The following is a 19,039-nucleotide window of genomic DNA, read 5'->3' as shown; positions in this document are numbered from 1 at the left end:
AAAATTTTCCCCCATGCAATCATTGTTTCTTTTACTTGCTCTTCCTCTAATTTAAACTCCAGCAAATGTCCATAAAGTTTTTAAATTATTTTTTTATCAGTACCTGTCAAAATTTTATCTAAATCGGTCCGTTTATCATAGATACCTTCTGTTTTAACATCTTTATCAAATCTAGATTGTATTTGCAAATATGAAAAAAACTTCATTTTTAAAGCTTGTTCTTCCAATGCTTGCATAGATTTAAGTTCACCTTTTTCACTCAATATTTCACCATATCTAACTGTTTGTTCCTTTTGATATATTATTGGATAGGAAAAAGCTTCAATACTAGATAACCATAGTGGAATTTTTAAATAATATTGCTTTTTTATTTTCTCCCAGTTTAGAAACAATGCTTCTCGAATATAATGTCTTCTAAAATACTGCTGCATTTTAGTTCCCTTATACCAGAGGAAGGCATGCCACCGTAACAGCAGGTCATGTCCTTCTAAATTCAAAAGTTGAGTATTCCTGAGTGTTATCCACTCCTTTACCCACATCAAACTTGTCGCCTGGTAGTATAATTCCCAATTGGGCAAAGCAAATCCTCCTCTTATTCTTGCATCTTGTAACAATTTAAGTTTTATTCTCACTTTCTTCCCCTGCCAGATGTATTTTAGCACAATTTTGTTTAAATATTCAAAAAATTCTTTCCCTAATCTAATTGGAATTGTCTGGAATAAGTATAAAATTCTAGGCAATACATTCATCTTAATTGTAGATATTCTCCCAATCAATGATAATTGTAAATGTTCCCATTTTATCAAGTCTTTCACAATCTGTTGTTTGAGTTTAAGATAATTATCCTCCTTAAGTTTGCTACATCTTGATGTTATATGTATCCCTAAATACTTAACCTTATTTGTGACCTGGATCCCCAAAACTTCCTCCAATTGTTTTTTTTATATCTTAGAAGCATGTTCTTTGCCTCAACTGGGTACTGGAGCATCTCGCAGACAAAGCACTTTACTCAAAAGCTTGCAGGTGAATTTCAAAGGTTCACTGCAGCAATTCCAATCCTAATTGGCAAAAATGGAGATTGCAAATAAAGCTAGCGCTGAGAACAACTGCCTCTTAGTGCTCCTTATAGCAGTTTCCCAACCCCTCTCAACATGCCTAACATCTGCCCATTCAGCTAATTATCCTTTGCGCCTGCTCCCTCTGCCTAATCATCCACACCTAATCCTCCTACCCTCAGTCCAGCCTCCCACACAGCACCAATGGCAGTTTAGTAGTCTCCCACTCCCCCTCAGCTAGCAAGGCAGTCCTGTCTGTCCAAATCCCTGCTCCAATAGGTGATTGAAGCCTCATAGTTGCAAATCCTCTGTTAAACAGTGAAGCCCTGTAGTTCTGGAATCGCCACCCAACAGCTGATTGAAGGTCCGCGCAAGAGCTGACTGAAACGTGACATGCCGGAGGAGATGTTGGGTGCGAGCAAAGCGGTAGGCATCTCCTCCACTATTTTCATCAATGTGGTGGGCTCCAGGCCCAACACCAACTCCCTTTTTAATTCTCTATATTGTTTTACTGCCAGAAAATTACTTTTCTCAGCTCCATCTGCATCTACAGCTATAGCCACAGCAGCTACATTCTGTATCTTATATGGAGGGGGTCTTGGACAGCTGGCATATTCCAGTGGGTCCCACTTTCCCTCCTCCTCTGCTTCCCATAAAATTATCTTACTTGTAGAAGAAAAAGAGTCCACCCACTGAACGTGTAGCCAGGGCTCCACATTCGGCAATTGCATTTTTAACTTCTTTTTAACAAGAACTTTTCTCAAAGCTCTTATGCTATAACGATCAGATTCTCCAAATTTTTCCCACCTATAGTTCAGTGGAATTAAGATAAGCATTGGCCACACCCCAGTGCAAAGCTCAATTAATGTTACTTTATTCAGACGTTTTGTATAAAGACTTAACCATGGCTCACTCCACTATTTAAGCAATTCACCCAGAGGGGTGGAGGGTGGAATGGATGGGATCTCTGCATCTGGCTTAGTAAAATATGACCCATTTTAGAAATAGTAACACTCTCCCTTCTAACACAGGAAAGGGAAAAGAGGAAATGATAATGCAGAACAATAGCAGTACAGCACTATCACACACACACGCACGCACGCACACACACACACACGGCTAACATAAATTTATGAGGCTTAAGAAAAAACCCTTTTTACCCAGTGTTTAAACAACCCTTAAAACAAATTTTAAACAGTGTTGCAACACAGTGGAAAACAAATTATAAGAGCTAGGTCACCTGTATCCTGGTGCACCAGTATCTGGGTTAACTCAGCCATTACAGGTCATCTGTCCACAGGTCACTAAGAGCAATTTCCCACTCAAGGGCAAGAGATCCATCAAACTGCTAAATCCACTGAAAGCAGTGGGGGCATCTGCAGCTTTCAAAATCCATCGACATTCAGAGGAAGAAGTCTTGCACCTGGCCTGACTTCGCCAATTGTTATAAACACCAAAAATTGACACAATGACCAAAGAACCATAAAAAACTTATTTATTCAGAGATTTGCAAAAATCGGAAGAAAGGACCTCATTTCCTGAATATGAGGGCACCAGGCATAGATTGAATATTACATTTATAGGGTTCTGTAACAGGATACATTCACACCATCCTTCTGTTTTCTCTCTTGGTAAGTCCTTAGATTTCTCTGGGTACTTGTCCACTAACTCCTCCCAGAACCTCATCTCTTCGAAACCACCATTCTCATGGCTTCTTCTTTTCCTGTTTTGAACATCAGCAAGTTTTTAATACAACAGCTCATTAACCAATTCCTTTTAGGTCAGGATGACCCAAAATCATTTCACATATTATCATTGCCAAAGTTTTGACATTTCCATGTTCTAGCCAAAAAATGGACATTTCTACAGAACATAATCAACTTATGTTTATAGTTATGTAACAGTCCAGTAATATTCCAGTAATTATTGCATAGGTCAGAAATCGGATAAATATGGTGTTACTTATGTTCCTAACTTTCACAGGTGTAATCCTTAGTATGTAATTCTTACATACCACAGAGTGCATCTCTTTGTTGTTTGGGGGCCAACTCTCAATATTATTTTAAGGAGTCCCACTAGGACATGCTGAAAAGCACCGCAGAAAGAATTCAATAATTGCTTTGGTCCTAGACTTGATTCTGAATTCTGAAAGAACTATGAAGATGAGATTGAGACCCTCCCAACTAACTCTGAAGTTACCCATCAAGCTTAAAGCAGTCCGCAGCCCATCTAGCTAACTATTTTTATTTCTTTCAGTTTTAAATAACGTAAGTTGTCAAACAGAGGCAAACAAAGCATATAAACCAATAACAATTTGCAATCGATAATTAAATGTTATGGTCCTAAGAAACAATTTCATTGTCACTTCCCTATTTTTATCATGAGATGTTCCTTAGTGTTTAGATCAGGTCTAAGGATGATAATGTAGCACTTGAGGAGGAAGATGCAGCCCAGCAGTCCAGCACCAGAGGCCAAGATGGAAAAGACCTGCACGGCCACCATGTATTTCCCTTTGGTGCTCAGGTAGGTGGGAAGGAAGGAAATCCAGACACTGCAGAAGACCAGCATGCTGAAAGTGATCAGTTTGGCTTCATTGAAGGCCCCAGGCAGGTTCCTGGCCAAGAAAGCCACTATGAAGCAAATGCTAGCAAGGAAACCCATGTAGGCGAGGACAATATAAAACATGGTAAAAGAGCCTTCATTACATTGAAGGATGATTTTTCCAGGCTGGGAGTGCATGTCAGAATCAGGGAATGGCGGGAAAACTCCCAGCCATATGACACAAATGAAAATTTGGACACCAGAACAAGAAAGGATGATAGTGTTGGCCAAGGTCTTTCCTAACCATCTTCTCATCTTGTTTCCTGGTTTTGAGGCTAGGAAAGCCAGCACCACCATGATTGTTTTGGCCAACATAGTAGACAAAGCTACTGAGAAGACAATGCTGAACATTGTTTGGCGGAGAAAACAAGTGGCTTTCCTTGGCTGGCCAATGAAAAGAAAGGAGGACAGAAAACAAAGCAAGAGAGAGATCAGGAGGATATAAGAGAGGTCTCGATTGTTGGCTTTGACAATGGGAGTTTCTAGATGTTTAATAAATATGATTAAAACAAAGCCTGTGGTTAGGAACAAGAGTAGGGCAAAGCAGACGAGGATGATGCCCAGAGGTTCTTCATAGGACAGGAAGGTTATTCTTTTGGGGATACATTGGACTCGGTTCTTGGTTGGACATTGTTCTTCTGGGCACTTTGTGCATTTTTCAGTATCTGAGAAAAATAATATTTTTTGTTATAGTCTTTCAAATTTCAAGAAAACTTTGAATGAGATGAGATATTGAAAGACAGGAAAGCATCATTAATGGTACATTCTTACACTGCAGCAAAAAGATTCCCAAATATGTACAAACAAGAACAACTAAATAAAATTAAACAAGAAAAAACAAGAACAAGAAAATAAAATTAAAAGAAGAAATATCGGGTGCCACAAATTCCTTTGTCAACTTTAAAGCAAAGGTTTGTTGATTGCAACTATTGCTGCTTTTCAGTTGCCACAAAGACAGAGGGGGGAGGGAGAGCTACCTGTGGAATGCCAGTTCCAGACTGCAACAAGAAACTGTCCCATGGGAACTTCTGGGAGAAGTAGCAAGTCTCCAGAAGTTTGAGAGGATGGTGACTCTTGAATTTCAGGGTGGAGTGGAGTAGGCGCTGCACCAGAAAAGATAGGCTTTTGAGGACTTACAAAATGGCAACGTTTTTGGGAACAGACTGTTTTGCATGGCAAAGCACTCCAAGTGTGGTCATCACAGCTTTTAAAAAGTGGTACTAATACTTCACGTGATTTTGATTCTATACCTCTGTTTATACAAAACTAAGGATTTTGTTAGGTTTTTTTTGTTGCTGCTGCATAGTCATGTGGCAGTCTTGTTCCACTACCACCCTTCTCTGACTTAACAAACCTGGTCTTTCTTTCTTTCTTTCTTTATTTACTTACTTGTTTATTTATTTATTTTTTTTCAGGTGATGGACATACGTTTATCCCAAGAATGTTTAAAATCAGTTCTTGATTTTGATGCTCTCAATAAACTGCTCTAAAGAGATTGGACACAGGATAAAATTTGTCTAATGTGGTTAGATCCATGGAGTTCCTCTTGAGAAGGGTTGCAACACTGCCTACTTCAGGGCAGATGGATACAGCCCCCTCCAGGGAAAAAAATCATTAATTATCCTGAAATTGAGAGTATCTCCAAACTTTGAAGGCTTCTAGAAATCCCTTAAAATGTGGCATTTTCCAACAGTCCTGGGGATTCCAAGACAATGCAATCCTGTGTGCTGGATGCATGGTAGGTAGCGTCCTGATGTACTCCTCTCTTGATTTCTTACGGGTGTTACAATAAAAGAGGAGCTGACCTGGGGGGCTCACATTGCAGCAGTAGTCAAAAGGGCCCAGCAGAGATTATACTACCTGAGACTTCTCAGAAAACAACAGTTGTATGAAGAATTGCTGGTAACCTTCTACCATTGACCATAGAAAGCATTTTAACTTACTGCACCTGTGTGTGGTTTGCCAATTGCACAGTGGCAGATAGGACAGCACTCCAGAGGGTTAACGTCATTGCTCAGAGGATCCTTAGTTGCCCTCTCCCCTCTTTGGAAGAGCTTCATAGCTCCCACTGCCTTAAAAAAGTTCAAAATATTCTAAAAGCTTCATCTCATCCTGGGCACCCTTTTCTTGAACTATTACCATCTGGCATTTGGTACAGGACAACAAAAACAAGGACACATAGACTAGAAAACAGGGCAGTATCCCAGGGCAATAGCTCTGTTGAATTATACTGTATAGTACCATGTTGGTGGGTGGGTTTTCAATTCAATGTGCGGAGTGTGAAGGATGTGCATTTGTGTTTGTTTTCATGGTCATAATGTGCACTGAAGATGGTGTTTGATTTCATTGTATGAGGTGCAATGACAATAAAGTAAAGTAAACTTAGCATTTAGTTCTCGTTGTTTTAATTTTTAATTTGTGATTTAATTGTGTACCGCCAAAAGTCACTTTGTGCAAAATAGACAACCATATAAATGTGATCAATAAATTTGAAAAGAAAGAGCCTTAAAGAAGATTAATTGGTGAAGGAATTGAAGAAGAGGAACTGAGTCTGCTATCTGCCAAGTCTTTTTATCCAATAAAAATGGGAAGATGAAGCAATATATTTCCATCCTTTGTAGATTTGGCAACAATTTTAAAGAGTTAATGAAATCGACATTGGTATCTATTCATAGATTGGTCTTTTATTAGTTCTCCTTTCCCCCCCTTCTTTTTGTTCCTTTTAATCCCAGCACTGTATGTTAGTATTTTTTTTTCCTTTCAGAACCACAACCATATTCATTTTTGGTTGGTATTATAACAGTTTTTATCTCAGTATTTAACAATGCAAATTGAAAATATAAGAAAAGGTGGGAAGTAAATATGCACTTGATGGTTTTATGACGGGTTCTCTGTTTGGTTTTTTATTTGTTCTTTGAACCCAACTTCTCCCCCTTCATTGTTTCAGATATTTAGATATTTCAGCTTATAAGAGTTTATGATCTTAATAAAGAGTAATTGATTAAATGTGTGATTGATGTATCTTTTGGCCTGTAGTGTAAGGTTGATTTGGATGAGCAAAGTGCATTGATCTAAAATCATATCTCAAGTGACAAGGAATTCATATATTTCTAAGAAAGATAAATATGGAATGACACATCCAAAGTGGCAAAATATATATGAAAAAGGTTTCCTATCCAATACATTACATCCTTCTTCCTAACTCATCCTTTGAGATCTTTCTCTTTTGCCTCCCATTAGGGAAGAAATTGGACACCATGGAAATTTAAAAAAAATCATTAAATGTATATGACTCTTTAAGATGTATATTGATCAGAGTGCTTTGGATGAATTCAGAAGGTTTCCCTATGATGTCACCAACCTTCCTGAGTTGAGATGGTCCCCTCTGGACAAGGAACACAATCATAGCAGCAAACTGGTTCTCCTTCTCGAACTTTCTTGACAAATCCTGGCTGACATTTTTCCACACATGTGGACTGAGGCAGAGACTGGAAAGAAAAAGAAAAATGCCAAAGGAAAGAGGTTAATCTCACCATCTATGTAACATGGAGGTAGACAGAAACATTAGCCATGTAATCTCTGGCCTTCAGATAGAAAAATATGAAATCCCTGACAACTTCCAAATGATTGCAGGAATACAATTGCAGGCAGATGCCTCATTGAGATGCCTCCTTTTTCTTGGGGCCTTTCTACTTAATAAAGTCTGGAGGGGTGAAATGAGAAAAAAAATGAACATCTAGTCACACTTAGTTCCTCCTCATAGTGTAATTCACATGCATTCCTCCATTCTTCATATATGCATGATTTTAAAATAAGATATCCACTTATTTCAAATTTGAGACTAAACTTTATTGTAAAAGATGGATTACATTTCTATTCCATTTGTGAACTTTATCAAGATTAACTGACTAATTAAATGATTGATTGATGTATATTTTATACATCAATTCATCTATTTAAAATTGTATTTATTTTTAATTTATTTAAAATACCACATTTTTTGGAGTATAAGATGCTCCAAAGTATAAGACCCACCTACCTTTTGGGGAGGAAATCAAGAAAAAAAAATCTGCCTCTACCTCCCAGCAATTTGCCTCCTTGCAGCAAACAGCTTCAGCACAGCCTGATTAGCATAAGTAGCTGATTGTCGGTTGGACCGGCCTCCCTACAATCCATTGTTTCAGGCTGCAGGGATTGACATGGCCTATTGCTGTCTCCGCGTGCCCCATTTCTGAGCCATTCCAAGTGGCAGGAATTAGAATGGGCAGAAAATGTAGCATATGGAGGCTGAAAAAGTGTGTCTTATACTCCAAAAAATGCAGTAAATTAAAAGTGTGATTAAAAAAGAAACATCTGATTGGTAAGATGTAGAATGGTTTCTTCTGGATTGCAAAACTCCGTTTTGAAAACAGTTCAAAATGATCTCCTAGTTAAGATACAAAGGAAAAATTCTTTACAAGTAAAGGCTGTCAACCTTAAACATGATGTTTCTCATCTGTATATTTATTTGATCAATTTCTACGGCTGCCATGCTGGCTAATTAAAAGTAAAACTTACTAATTTCTAAAATTACAGTGAGGTGAGATGGAGGTGAAAATGTGTCCATCAAAAAGGGTGAGTCAGGGATCTTCCGATGCACCACGTAGGGTTATGAGTGAGAGCTCTGTGTGGGAAAGTGATATACAACACAAGGTATCAAATACAAGGTACCTGATACAATTAGGTGATACAAGCTAACAGAGAAATGCACACCTGTATTCATTATAAGTTTGGAGACTCCCAGAGTGGCTTAAGATAGTTAACAATCCAAATAAACATTTGCATGCAAGGCAGTGGTGGGAATTCAAAAAAATATACTACTGTTTCTGCGGCTGTGGCTTGGTGGGCATGGCATAGCTTGGTAGGTGTGGTGTGGTTTGGTGGGCATGGTAGGGGAAGTAAAAGTCTCCCTTCCCTTCCCACTCCTGGGGAAGGTAAAATCCTTCTATTCCCATTCCTGAGTTAGATTACTGGAAAATCCCATTCCCTCCCCCACCCCACTGATTTCCAGCTCCATTCTCTTGTGCAGGGCAACAAAAGAAGACCCAGCCAATCAGCTGGGACTCAGGAGACAGAGAAAAGATGGGGCAGGGCCAGTCAGAGGTGGTATTGGCTGGTTCTCTGAACTATTCAAAATTTCCACTACCAATTCTCCAGAACTGATCAGAACCTGCTGAATACCACCTCTGATGCAAGGGATTTTCAGATGAAGGGCACTCTTAAAAGCCAATGCCAAAACCTAAATAACATTTCTCTTAAAATTATTCTTTATTACTTCTGATATCAGGATTTTTTTTGCACTAAAGTTGTGTTTCAGTACTTCAGTTTTCAGGCCATTATTGTGGTGTGATGGGCAGCAAATAAATTTAATCAATCAATGAATAAATAAGCTCACATCAGACCAGTTATATCATGTGAATCGAAAGCCTTGGATGTGCTTGATGGTCCTCCCCAACCATGAGCCTTCTATTTTGGGAGAATTGACTCCAATCAGGGCAAGATGAAATGTCAGGGCTCAAGCATCCACCCCCATTCGAATGGGGCCTATTCTCCACTGGGACACATCCAAAGTCAAGTGTCATCAATCAATACTCTCCAGTAATAATCTTGCATGCCAGAAGCTTTGGCCACCTAGCAATTATCTATGAAAGCATTTAAGGAATGTACTACTTCCCCCACTCCCATTTTGCTGACAACTCTAAAAGACCAGAGAAATATTTGCTTATTAAGGTTATTTTTCACTGGGATCAACAAGACTTCCATCCAATTTTGATTCCATTTCATCAGATTGAGGCCAAACTTGAACTCTGGTCCCAATCCACAGAATTGTCTTCACCTTTGATATCTGTGGAGAAGGAATTAGTGAAACTGAAACTAGTAACACCAAAATTCTCAGCGTATGAGGCAGTAGTGGGATCCTACCTTAGACAGTCCTGGTTCAGTAGGAGATCGTGCACCCCTAACATATGCAGCCCTAAAAGCCAATCAGCTGAGAAGGTAAAGAAGTGAGCCTCCCGACACTTCCGGTTTGTCAGCTTTGGTGACAGCAGGGATTCGCCTTCTCTGTGATCCCTGCTGTGCTAGCCGCCTTGGTGCCTCTGATCCTGACAGATTTGGAGGCTAAGGCTTCCCTGTTGGGGCAGCTGAAGAAAGGGGGGATCCGGACGGGGGCGAGGGGCATCGCAACCCCCCTCCCAGCCGACAATAACCCTCTTCTCTCAAGACGGTGCAGCGGTGGTCTTTTATGGCCACCATAAAGAAGCCGGCAATTGGATAAAGAATGCGCAGGAGGGAGAAGGAGGTTTTTTTTAAAGAAAGTTTTTTCTTGGTCGAACTGGGATCTTAAGGACATATCTAACACCTGGGAAAGTATTGGCTTGGACGCTACAATGTTCCCGATTGATGTTTTCAGCTGCGAAGAAAAGTGACGAAAAGGGGAAGTTACTCTCCCTCCCTTATGGAATTAACAAATGGACAAGGGAAACCAGCCTTTTGATAGAAGGTAAAACCTAAACTCCTTTGTTATAAGTGAGAAGGGAGAGGCTTGGGAAAACAAATCTTTACTCTAAAATTTTGCTGGAGGAGATGCCTTGAAGATAAAGAGAATAGAAATTAATTCTAAGAAAGATTTAAAGCACAGATTGGATGTTTTTTCTTTCCCTAATTTGACTTCACCCCTAGAAGAGAAATTGTAAAAAGAAGAAGCTTGTACTCTGCCTGGACTGTTTGATGATTGCGGGATTTTGGGACTTTTGGGAACTGTTTTAAGTTTGGAAATAATTGATTGGCTTAATAATAAGAAGAGGATACAGAAAGAGAAGAAGAAACAGTTCAAAATGGCTCTATCTCTTGATGAATTAAAAAAAACAATATTTGAAAATAAAGAAAGAAGGCAAAGATGTTATGGGAGAAGCCCTTTGTTTTTTAGATATGGCGCTTGTCATGTGTCAGCAAATTAAACAACAGCTGGAAGAAGCCGAGGAAGAAGAAGCCATTTTTAATGAACTAAACGGTGTGACTAAGAAAGAAAGGAGAAAGAGAGGAGTGAAAAGGAAGGACTTAAGAAATAAAAAAATGTTTATGAAAGAGAAAAAGAAGATGCAAAAACAACAGAATGCTAGAAAGCAAAAGGAAAGAGGAATGCAACAGAAATGGGAAATCAAGAAGGCAGAGGTTTGGAGAGGAGGGGGTAAAAAGTTTAGGCAGGTTAAGAAGGAAAGGGAAAAGGGGGAAAAAGTTACAAAGGTATAAGACAAGATGGAGAAAAGGAAAAATTTTTTAAGGATAATGGGTAATATATGGGATTTTTTTTTAAAAAAAGGGGGATTCTGCAAAGTACACATGAGTATTGTAATAGTGGTATTTGTATTATAAGTAGATAATCAGAACTTTTTAAGATCTAATAAAAGACTAAAATATCAAGGTATAACTTTAAAAGGTTTAATAATGAATGAGTTTAAGTTTTAATAAAATACTGAAGGGAATGTTTAAAATATTAGTTTGAATATAGAGTTTAATGGATTAATGTGTTGATTGTTATGGATTTATTATTGTAGTATTGGTTTCTGAAATAGTAGAATGTACTAAGCAGAATCTGATTGGGATTTAGGTGTTATTTTAAATTTTAACTTAGGGGAATGATAGAAAGACATCATACTCCGATTAGTGATTCCAGGGGAAACTATTCTTTCTTATATTGGAAATGAGACAGATGTAAATGGAGAAATGGACAAAAGATATAAAAATATTTTTCTTTAAAGCAAGATTAAATATATAAAACAGAATTAAGAGGAGGCAAAAGTGGAGAGGAGTTATATAATAGATATAAAATGGTAAATAAGATGGGTAATGGCATATAAGAAGAGCATGAATTCAATTGAAGTCCATACAAAAAGTGGTAATCTGGGGCCAAGTTACTTTCTAGGGGAAAGTTTTATGTTTTTATGTCTATGTCTTATGTGTGTGTGTGTTCAATTAAGAATTAAATAATAAAACCTCGGAGGAAGACTAGATGAGAATAATTATAAACAAGCCAGAGGAAAATATAAAGTTGATGACTGGATAGCAGATAAAACAGAAAGGAAATATGATTGAATAATGATTAAAGAGAAACAATGTGGAATTTTGTAAAGGGAATTTACATGTTTATATGGAAATGGGATAAATTATAAATACGTGATATAAAGCAATATGTCACCTGCCTTGTAAGGATCTACAATGGAAAGAGGTTTTATGTTTTTAATGTTTAATGACGTTTTGTTTTGTTTGTTTGTTTGTAAAATCAATAAAACTTGTTTAAAAAAAAGAAGTGAGCCTCCCACCCTCCCGTGCATTTTTTTTACTACAGGTTCGAGTAAACTGTTCCAAACTGGTAGCATACCACCACTGATATGATGCCCTCTCTCACCAGATTTATGGAGATATTAAACTGCATATAAATGGCAGAGAATTGTGTCCTAAGTAATAATCACTCCAAATCTCATTTTGCAAATAGCTGAATCAGGTTATAACAGTATTCAGCATTATAACATCTCTTGGTCAATAGATCTGAAAACTCCCTATCTGTCTAAGAAAATTATAGATGTTTTACTCCACACATTCAATTCCCAGTCAAGGTTACTCACCCTTTTGACTAGATTTAGCCCACTTGAAATGGATTGTCAATCTTTGGCAGGGGGGTTGTATCAATATTTTCCTCACCTTGTTCAGCAACTTTAGCTGTAACAAAACATCTTGGTTGATTATAATTCTCTTCCTTTCAAAACTCCCCAATTCCTTGTTGATGGGATCCTCCTTGGGCAGAAACACCCTACTAATGATCCGCAGATCTGTTGCTATGTCTCCATTTTGGTCCAAATACACTTTCAACAAAGAAAGATTGTACAATTCATTCTTCTTTAAATATGGATGGAACTAGAGTGGAAACATTGAGGAATTTTAAGAAATCTTGTTTTCTTACCTCACATCCTCTTTTTACATTTTAATCTTTCTTCTACAGTTGTTTAACTTGCAAATATTGTGAGTTGGGAGAACAAGTGTTGCCATTGTCTTCAGAGCTCAAGAACAAAGATTTAGTAATAGTTCTCAATTGTGTGTGTATGTGTGTGTATGTGTGCGCGTGTGCTTGTGTATGTATATATATGATGTGGGAAAATACCCGAACAAAGCTGAATACCATACATGTAAGTACCCAAGAAAACTTAAGAAAACATATATATCTTTTCACGGGTACTTACATGCATGGTATTCAGCTTTGTTTGGGTATTTTCCCACGTCATTATAGTTGTGCTTTTAAAGTTGTAGCAATATTTCAGCAGAATCTCATCTGCCATCATCAGGCATCTGTATTGTGTTCATCTGTGAATCAGACTTTCACAGATGTTTCTGTTTTAAATTTGATGCTAGCCTACGCTGTGCCAGAATGGTTTTTCTTCATCCTGATTGGTAGGGAGTCTTGGTCTGTGTTTATTGGTCTTGGAGCTTGCTGCGATCTGCTTGATTAGTGTTTCTAATATCTTCTGTCTGTTTTGTAGCTTTCTTAGTCTTCATTGGCTGGCAACATTGCATTTCCTGTATTGGAGGCTTTTAGTGTGACTTGGCTCCGAGTAAACAGAGGGCTATCATTTATTAGGAAGTTAGGTTTCATCTGGTTGCCTGGTTGGGGTGTGTTTGAACTGGAGGTATCAGGGGGAGTCTGTTTGTGCCCAGGTGTTTGCCTGGCTTGTGGTGTGGAGATTTTTTTGTTTGAGAGTGCAGGCTTCCAGATAATTGACAGTCTGGTGGAATCATCTCTTCTATTCATGCTTTCAGGTCTTTTTTCAATCTCTATGGCTTCTCTGATAATTCTGTAGCTGAGGTTTTTTATAGTGGCTAGGGTTTTGGTGCCATTGAAGTTGATGCTATGACCTGTGGCTTTCATGTTAGTTTCTGATTAGGGTTAATTCTGTTCTTTTCAGGATCCTTTCAGTGGCTGAAGTTTTGGAATGGAATTTGAGTTGGAAGCATATGGGGAACACATTTTTGTCTTGACAATTGAGTAGGAATGTGAGATTACACAAGATAGTGGCTCTTCAGAGTTTGAGTTTCTCGTAGATCCTGGTCAACCAGAATGTTTCCTCCCCCGAGAGGTACAATATTTGTTTTCATAGATTTTCACAGGGACAGGTATGTAGGTCAAGGTGTGTTCGGGTCTTTTCCCATGTAAGATTAAGAGTATCTTGGTGACATTTTGGTGAGGTCCCACTCTCTATCATCAGGCTGGTGCTAGCTGGATCTTATCTTTGGGGTTTCTTAGGATTCCAAAGAAACACTATCAACAATCTAATCTGAAAAGAGATACCCCCAAAAAACCAAGACACAAAACAAGACAACGGTATCACACTCCTCCCCTAAATCTATGGCACCACAGAGAAAATCAGCAAAATTCTCCACAAACACAATATCAGGACAGCTTTTGGCACTGACCAAAAAATAGCCAACATCCTAAGAAACCCCAAAGACAAGATCCAGCTAGAAAACCAGGGTGTTTATGAAATACCACACAACAATTGCCCAGCCACATACATTGGACAAATCAACAGGAGAATAAATGCAGGCATCGCAGAACACAAAAACAGAATCAGAAGAGAAGAAAATACTTCCTCCCTCTTCCAGGCACAGGACATGAAATTAATTTCGAAGGAACCAAATTAATATCCAACACTGAACATTCCAGCAAGAGAATAATCAGGGAAGCCATTGAGATAGAGAAACAACTCCATAACATGAATAGATGGGACGATACCTCCTGTTTACCAGACATCTGGAAGCTTGCCCTCACCAACAAATGGTACCAGCCGTGAAAACCAACACCAGCCCTAAAGTAACATGGGACACCACTGGCAATCCCCTTCATCAGACCCAGGCCCAAGCCCATCCTATAAACAAAGGACAACCACCATCCAGAAAACAGACCACGGCTGCTTCGCCAGCTGTCGCACCCCCCGACCCCAAAACCAAACAAGCTGACACACGCCAGGAACACAAACCCAGACCCCAAACTCAAAGTCAGACTAAAACACAGAATGCTACATCACAGCCACCCGCTCAGGATATCATATCAGAAAACTCAAGAAATTACACCACAAGATCTCAAGAAGTTGCAACACAGCAAATGACTGAGGAAATCACAGCACAAGACCAAGGATACCACAGCAATAAAATTCACAAGGTCACCGCACAACCCATTACCCAAGCCATTACAATCCAGGAGGCTAATGGAAAAGAGATCAAAACACAAACGACCCAGGAAATTAAAGCACTAGATCCAGGATATTTCCAAACCAAAATCACAAGGCCATCACACGGACCATTATACCAACATCAACTCCATCAACCAATCAAGAGACAGCATCACGACCTGAAAGCATGAATAGAAGAGATGATTCCACCAGACTGTCAATTATTTGGAAGCCTGCACTTACATGTATGGCATTCAGCTTTGTCCAGGTATTTTCCCACGTCATTGTAGTTGTGCTTTTAAAGTTGTAGCAACGTTTCAGCAGAATCTCATCTGCCATCATCGGGCTTCTGGAAAACGTTGGAAAATACCCACACAAAGCTGAATGCCATACATACATATATACATACATACATACATACATACATACATACATACATACATATGGCATTCAGCTTTGTTCGGGAAGGTGTGGTGTTTGTTTTGGGGGGTGGTTGGTGTTGGGGGGTTTTTTTTTTTTTTTGTTGGGTTTTTTGTTTTTTTTTGTTTTTTGTGGGGATTTGTATGTGGATCTTGCTTGGTTTGGGTTTTCTCCTCGTAAGATTGGAAGTATCTTGGCAACATTTTGATGAAGTCTCATTCATCATCTTCAGGCTTGTGTCTCAGCTCTGTGCTTCTCAGAGTGATGTGAGCTTACAGCTGCTTCTTCCTTTTAACTGCTAGTGGGAGTGTGACTTGATTGGGTGGGCCATACATGTAAGTACTTGCGGAAAACTTAAGAATATATATATATATATATATATATATATATATATATATATATATATATATATATATATATATATATATATATATATATATATTTGTTTTCTGAGGTTCTCATGTGGTATTTATATGTAGATCTTTGGTTGTTCGGTTTTTCCCGCGTAAGATTTGGAAGTATATCTAGGCAACGTTCGATGAAGTCTCATTCATCATCTTCAGGCTTCTGGCTCTGTGCTTCTCAGAGTAATGGAGATTGCAGCTGCTTCCTCCTTTTAACTGCCAGTGGGGTGGAACTGATTGGGTGGGGGCTTGGCTGTGTTCTGATTGGGTGGGGGTGTTCTCATTGGTAGGGGTTTGGCTGTGTTCTGATTGGTTGGGGGTTGCCGTGTTCTGATTGGTTGGAGGCGTGTTCTGTTCAGGAGGGGGCTTGGTTGTGCTCAGGTTAGTTTTAGTTGCTGGGGATTTGAGCTGGAGAGTTGTGATCTTGCTGTTTGGCTTCTAGTTCGTGGTCCTGCTGCATCTTCATAGTGGGTGTTGGTTTGCTTCATGTATGGCTCAGAGGGGTTTGAAGTGGGTAGTGATGCAGCTGCAGTGCAGCTTCTGGTCCATGGTCGTTTCTCATTTTCTGAATGGGTGGGAGTCTGTTTTCTACATGGAAGTGTGGTGGTGGCATCTTGTGTGGCTCTCATGGGTGTGGGTCCAGTGTCCTTCTTCATGTTAGGTACTGCCTGTTCATGAGGGCGGGTTTCCAAATGGCTGGAAGGCGGGAGGTGTCATCTCGCTTGTTCATGCTGTGTGGGCTTTTTCTATCTCTATGGCTTCTCTGATTATTCTGCTGTTGAAGTGTTCGGTTTTGGCGATAGTTCTGGTATTTTTAAAATCAATTTCATGTCCTGTGGCTTTGAGGTGTTGGACCAGGGAAGAGGTCGTTTCTTTCTTTTTGATTGAGTTCTTATGTTCTTCAATGCGTGCACTTATTCTTCTGTTAGTTTGTCCAATGTATGTGTTAGGGCAGGCTGTGCAGGGGATTTCGTATACTCCTTGGTTTTCTAATTCGATTTTGTCTTTGGGGTTTCTTAGGATGGTGGATATTTTTCTGTTTGTGCAGAATGCTGTTTTGATGTTGTGTTTTTGGAGGATCTTGCTAATTTTGTCTGTAGTGCCTTTTATATATGGGAGGAGGGCTTTTTCGCTTTCTTGTTCTCTGTCTTGGATTTTGGTTGGGGCTTCTTTTTGGATTAGGTGGGTAATCTTCTTTCTTTGGAATCCATTGGCTGTAAGTACGTTGGTGAGAGTGTGTAGTTCGGTTTTTTGGTGTTGTTCATCGGCTAAGCATTTTGTTCTGGAGATGAGTGTCTTGGCTACGGAATTGATCTGTGCTGGGTGGTGGTGTGAGAGTGCATGTAGATAGCGGTTAGTATGTGTTTTCTTCTGGTAGATGGTGTGTCCTAGGGAGCCATCGGATCTTTTGTATACCAAGACATCTAGGAAGGGAAGTTGATTGTTGGCTTCTGTTTCCATGGTGAATTGTATTTTGGGGTGTAGACTGTTGAGGTATGTGAGGAAGTTGTTCAGTTTTTCTTTCCCGTGTGGCCAGATTATGAAGGTGTCATCTACGTATCTGAGCCAGAGTTTGGGTTTGTGGTCGTATTTTTCTAGAGCTTGTGTTTCAAAGTGTTCCATGTAGAGGTTTACGATGACAGGTGAGAGGGTGATCCCATAGGTGCTCCTTCTATTTGTTTGTATTTTTGTCCATTGTAGGTGAAGTAAGTATTGGATAGGCAGTGGTTGGTTAGATCTAGGATGTGCTTGGGGGTTGTATTTGTTTTGGATGGCTGTCAAGGCTTCTTTTATTGGCACTTGGGTGAAGAGGATGTGACATCGAAGCTTACTAGTAGGTCGCTAGGTTGTAAGTTTTGTTTCTTTATGATCTCGATGAACTGGAATGAGTTTCTACGTGTGAGTTGATGGATTCTGCATAGGGTTGTAGTTGTTTGGCAAGAAATTTGGCCAGGTTTTGTAGAGGTGAGCCTATGGAGCTGACTATTGGTCTGAGTGGGGTTCCTTCTTTGTGTATTTTGGGGAGACCATAAAGCTTGGGGCATCTGGATGATTTTTCTCTGGGTATGATTCCTTGCTGGATTTTTTCACTGATGGGGAGGCTTTATTTTGGATTTGGTAGTTTTTTCTAGGTAGGTGGTGGGGTCTGTCTTTAGGGTTTGTATGTGGGGTCTTGGAGTAGGTTGGTTAGCTTGGTTTGGTAGTCAGATGTGTTCATTACCACTGTCGCATTGCCCTTGTCTGCTGGTAGGATTATTATGCTGGTGTCTTCTTTCAGGTTACGTAGTGCAGTTTGTTCTTCTTTGATAAGTTGCTTTTGGGTGGTTTGCTAGTGCAGAGGATGTTGGTGATTTCGAGTCTGATTTTGTTAGCATCATCAGGGTTGGTTTTGGTCAGGGCTGGTTTCAACTCCACATATGATGGTTTCTGTGGGGATGTGTTTGGGAGCGACAGCAAAGTTGAACTTTTGAGAGGATCTTGGTTTCAGCTTCAGTGAGGATCTTGTCTGAGATGTTGTGCACTGTTTGTTTCATGTGTGGCTGTGGGGGGAAGAGTTGGTTTCTGGCATTGTTGTAGTTTCCTGAGTTTGTTGGTCTGTGTGTCTGTCTTGAGGATGGTCTGTGTTTCGGCCTCCAGACAGCGAGTTGTTTGGATTTGTCCCAAAGTAGAGGGTGAATCTTGTTGCTGAGTTTGAGGTGGAGTGTGAGGAGATCTTTGTTGATTTGGTCTAGGAGAAACCTTTTGTGTGAAGTTCATTTCTAATTAGGGCCAGTTCTGTTCTTTTAAGGATGCGCTGCCTGTTGGTGTGGAATTTCAATTGGAAGCTTGTGGGAATTTTGATCTCGGCAGCTGCATAGGAATGCAAGGTCACATAAAATGGAGGCTCTTGACTTCAAGTTTTCATAAGTCCTGGTCAGATTCAGAGTATATTTGTTTTCTGAGGTTCTCATGGGTATTTATATGTAGATCTTGGTTGTTCGGTTTTCTCCCGCGTAAGATTTGATCTAGGCAACGCTTCTCTCATTCCATCATCTTCAGGCTTCTGTCTCCGGCTCTGTGCTTCTCAGAGTAATGGAGATTGCAGCTGCTTCCTCCTTTTAACTGCCAGTGGGGGTGGGACTTGATTGGGTGGGGCTTGGCTGTGTTCTGATTGGGTGGGGGTGTGTTCTCATTGGTAGGGGTTTGGCTGTGTTCTGATTGGTTGGGGGTTAGCCGTGTTCTGATTGGTTGGAGGCGTGTTCTGTTCAGGTGGGGGCTTGGTTGTGCTCAGGTTAGTCTTAGTTGCTGGGGGATTTGAGCT

General features: G+C 39.7%; 3 protein-coding genes across 3 annotated transcripts in view; 2 read left to right on the top strand and 1 right to left on the bottom strand.

Annotated features, from left to right (window-relative positions):
- The window catches only part of LOC113451824 (vomeronasal type-2 receptor 26-like), a 500,191-nt gene that overhangs the window by 244,172 nt on the left and 236,980 nt on the right, over positions 1-19,039 (top strand). The window lies entirely within an intron of this gene.
- Positions 1-19,039, top strand: part of LOC113451996 (vomeronasal type-2 receptor 26-like) — a 452,458-nt gene that overhangs the window by 209,925 nt on the left and 223,494 nt on the right. The gene's annotated exons all lie outside the window — the stretch shown is intronic.
- On the bottom strand, positions 3,404-8,187 carry LOC148126716 (vomeronasal type-2 receptor 26-like). Its single transcript, XM_087927663.1, has 3 exons — positions 8,131-8,187; positions 7,018-7,144; positions 3,404-4,321 (listed from the first exon to the last, which is right to left on the bottom strand). Exons 1-3 carry the CDS (start codon positions 8,185-8,187, stop codon positions 3,417-3,419), a joined length of 1,089 nt encoding a protein of 362 aa, XP_087783789.1. The 3' UTR covers positions 3,404-3,416.

This window comes from Pseudonaja textilis, chromosome 2 (genome assembly GCF_049901715.1).
Source record: "Pseudonaja textilis isolate UNSWEBS1 chromosome 2, rPseTex1.2, whole genome shotgun sequence".
NCBI classification, from domain to species: domain Eukaryota; kingdom Metazoa; phylum Chordata; class Lepidosauria; order Squamata; family Elapidae; genus Pseudonaja; species Pseudonaja textilis.
The sequence above is the reverse complement of the archived record's forward strand: the minus strand, read 5'-3'. Positions and strand labels throughout refer to the sequence as shown.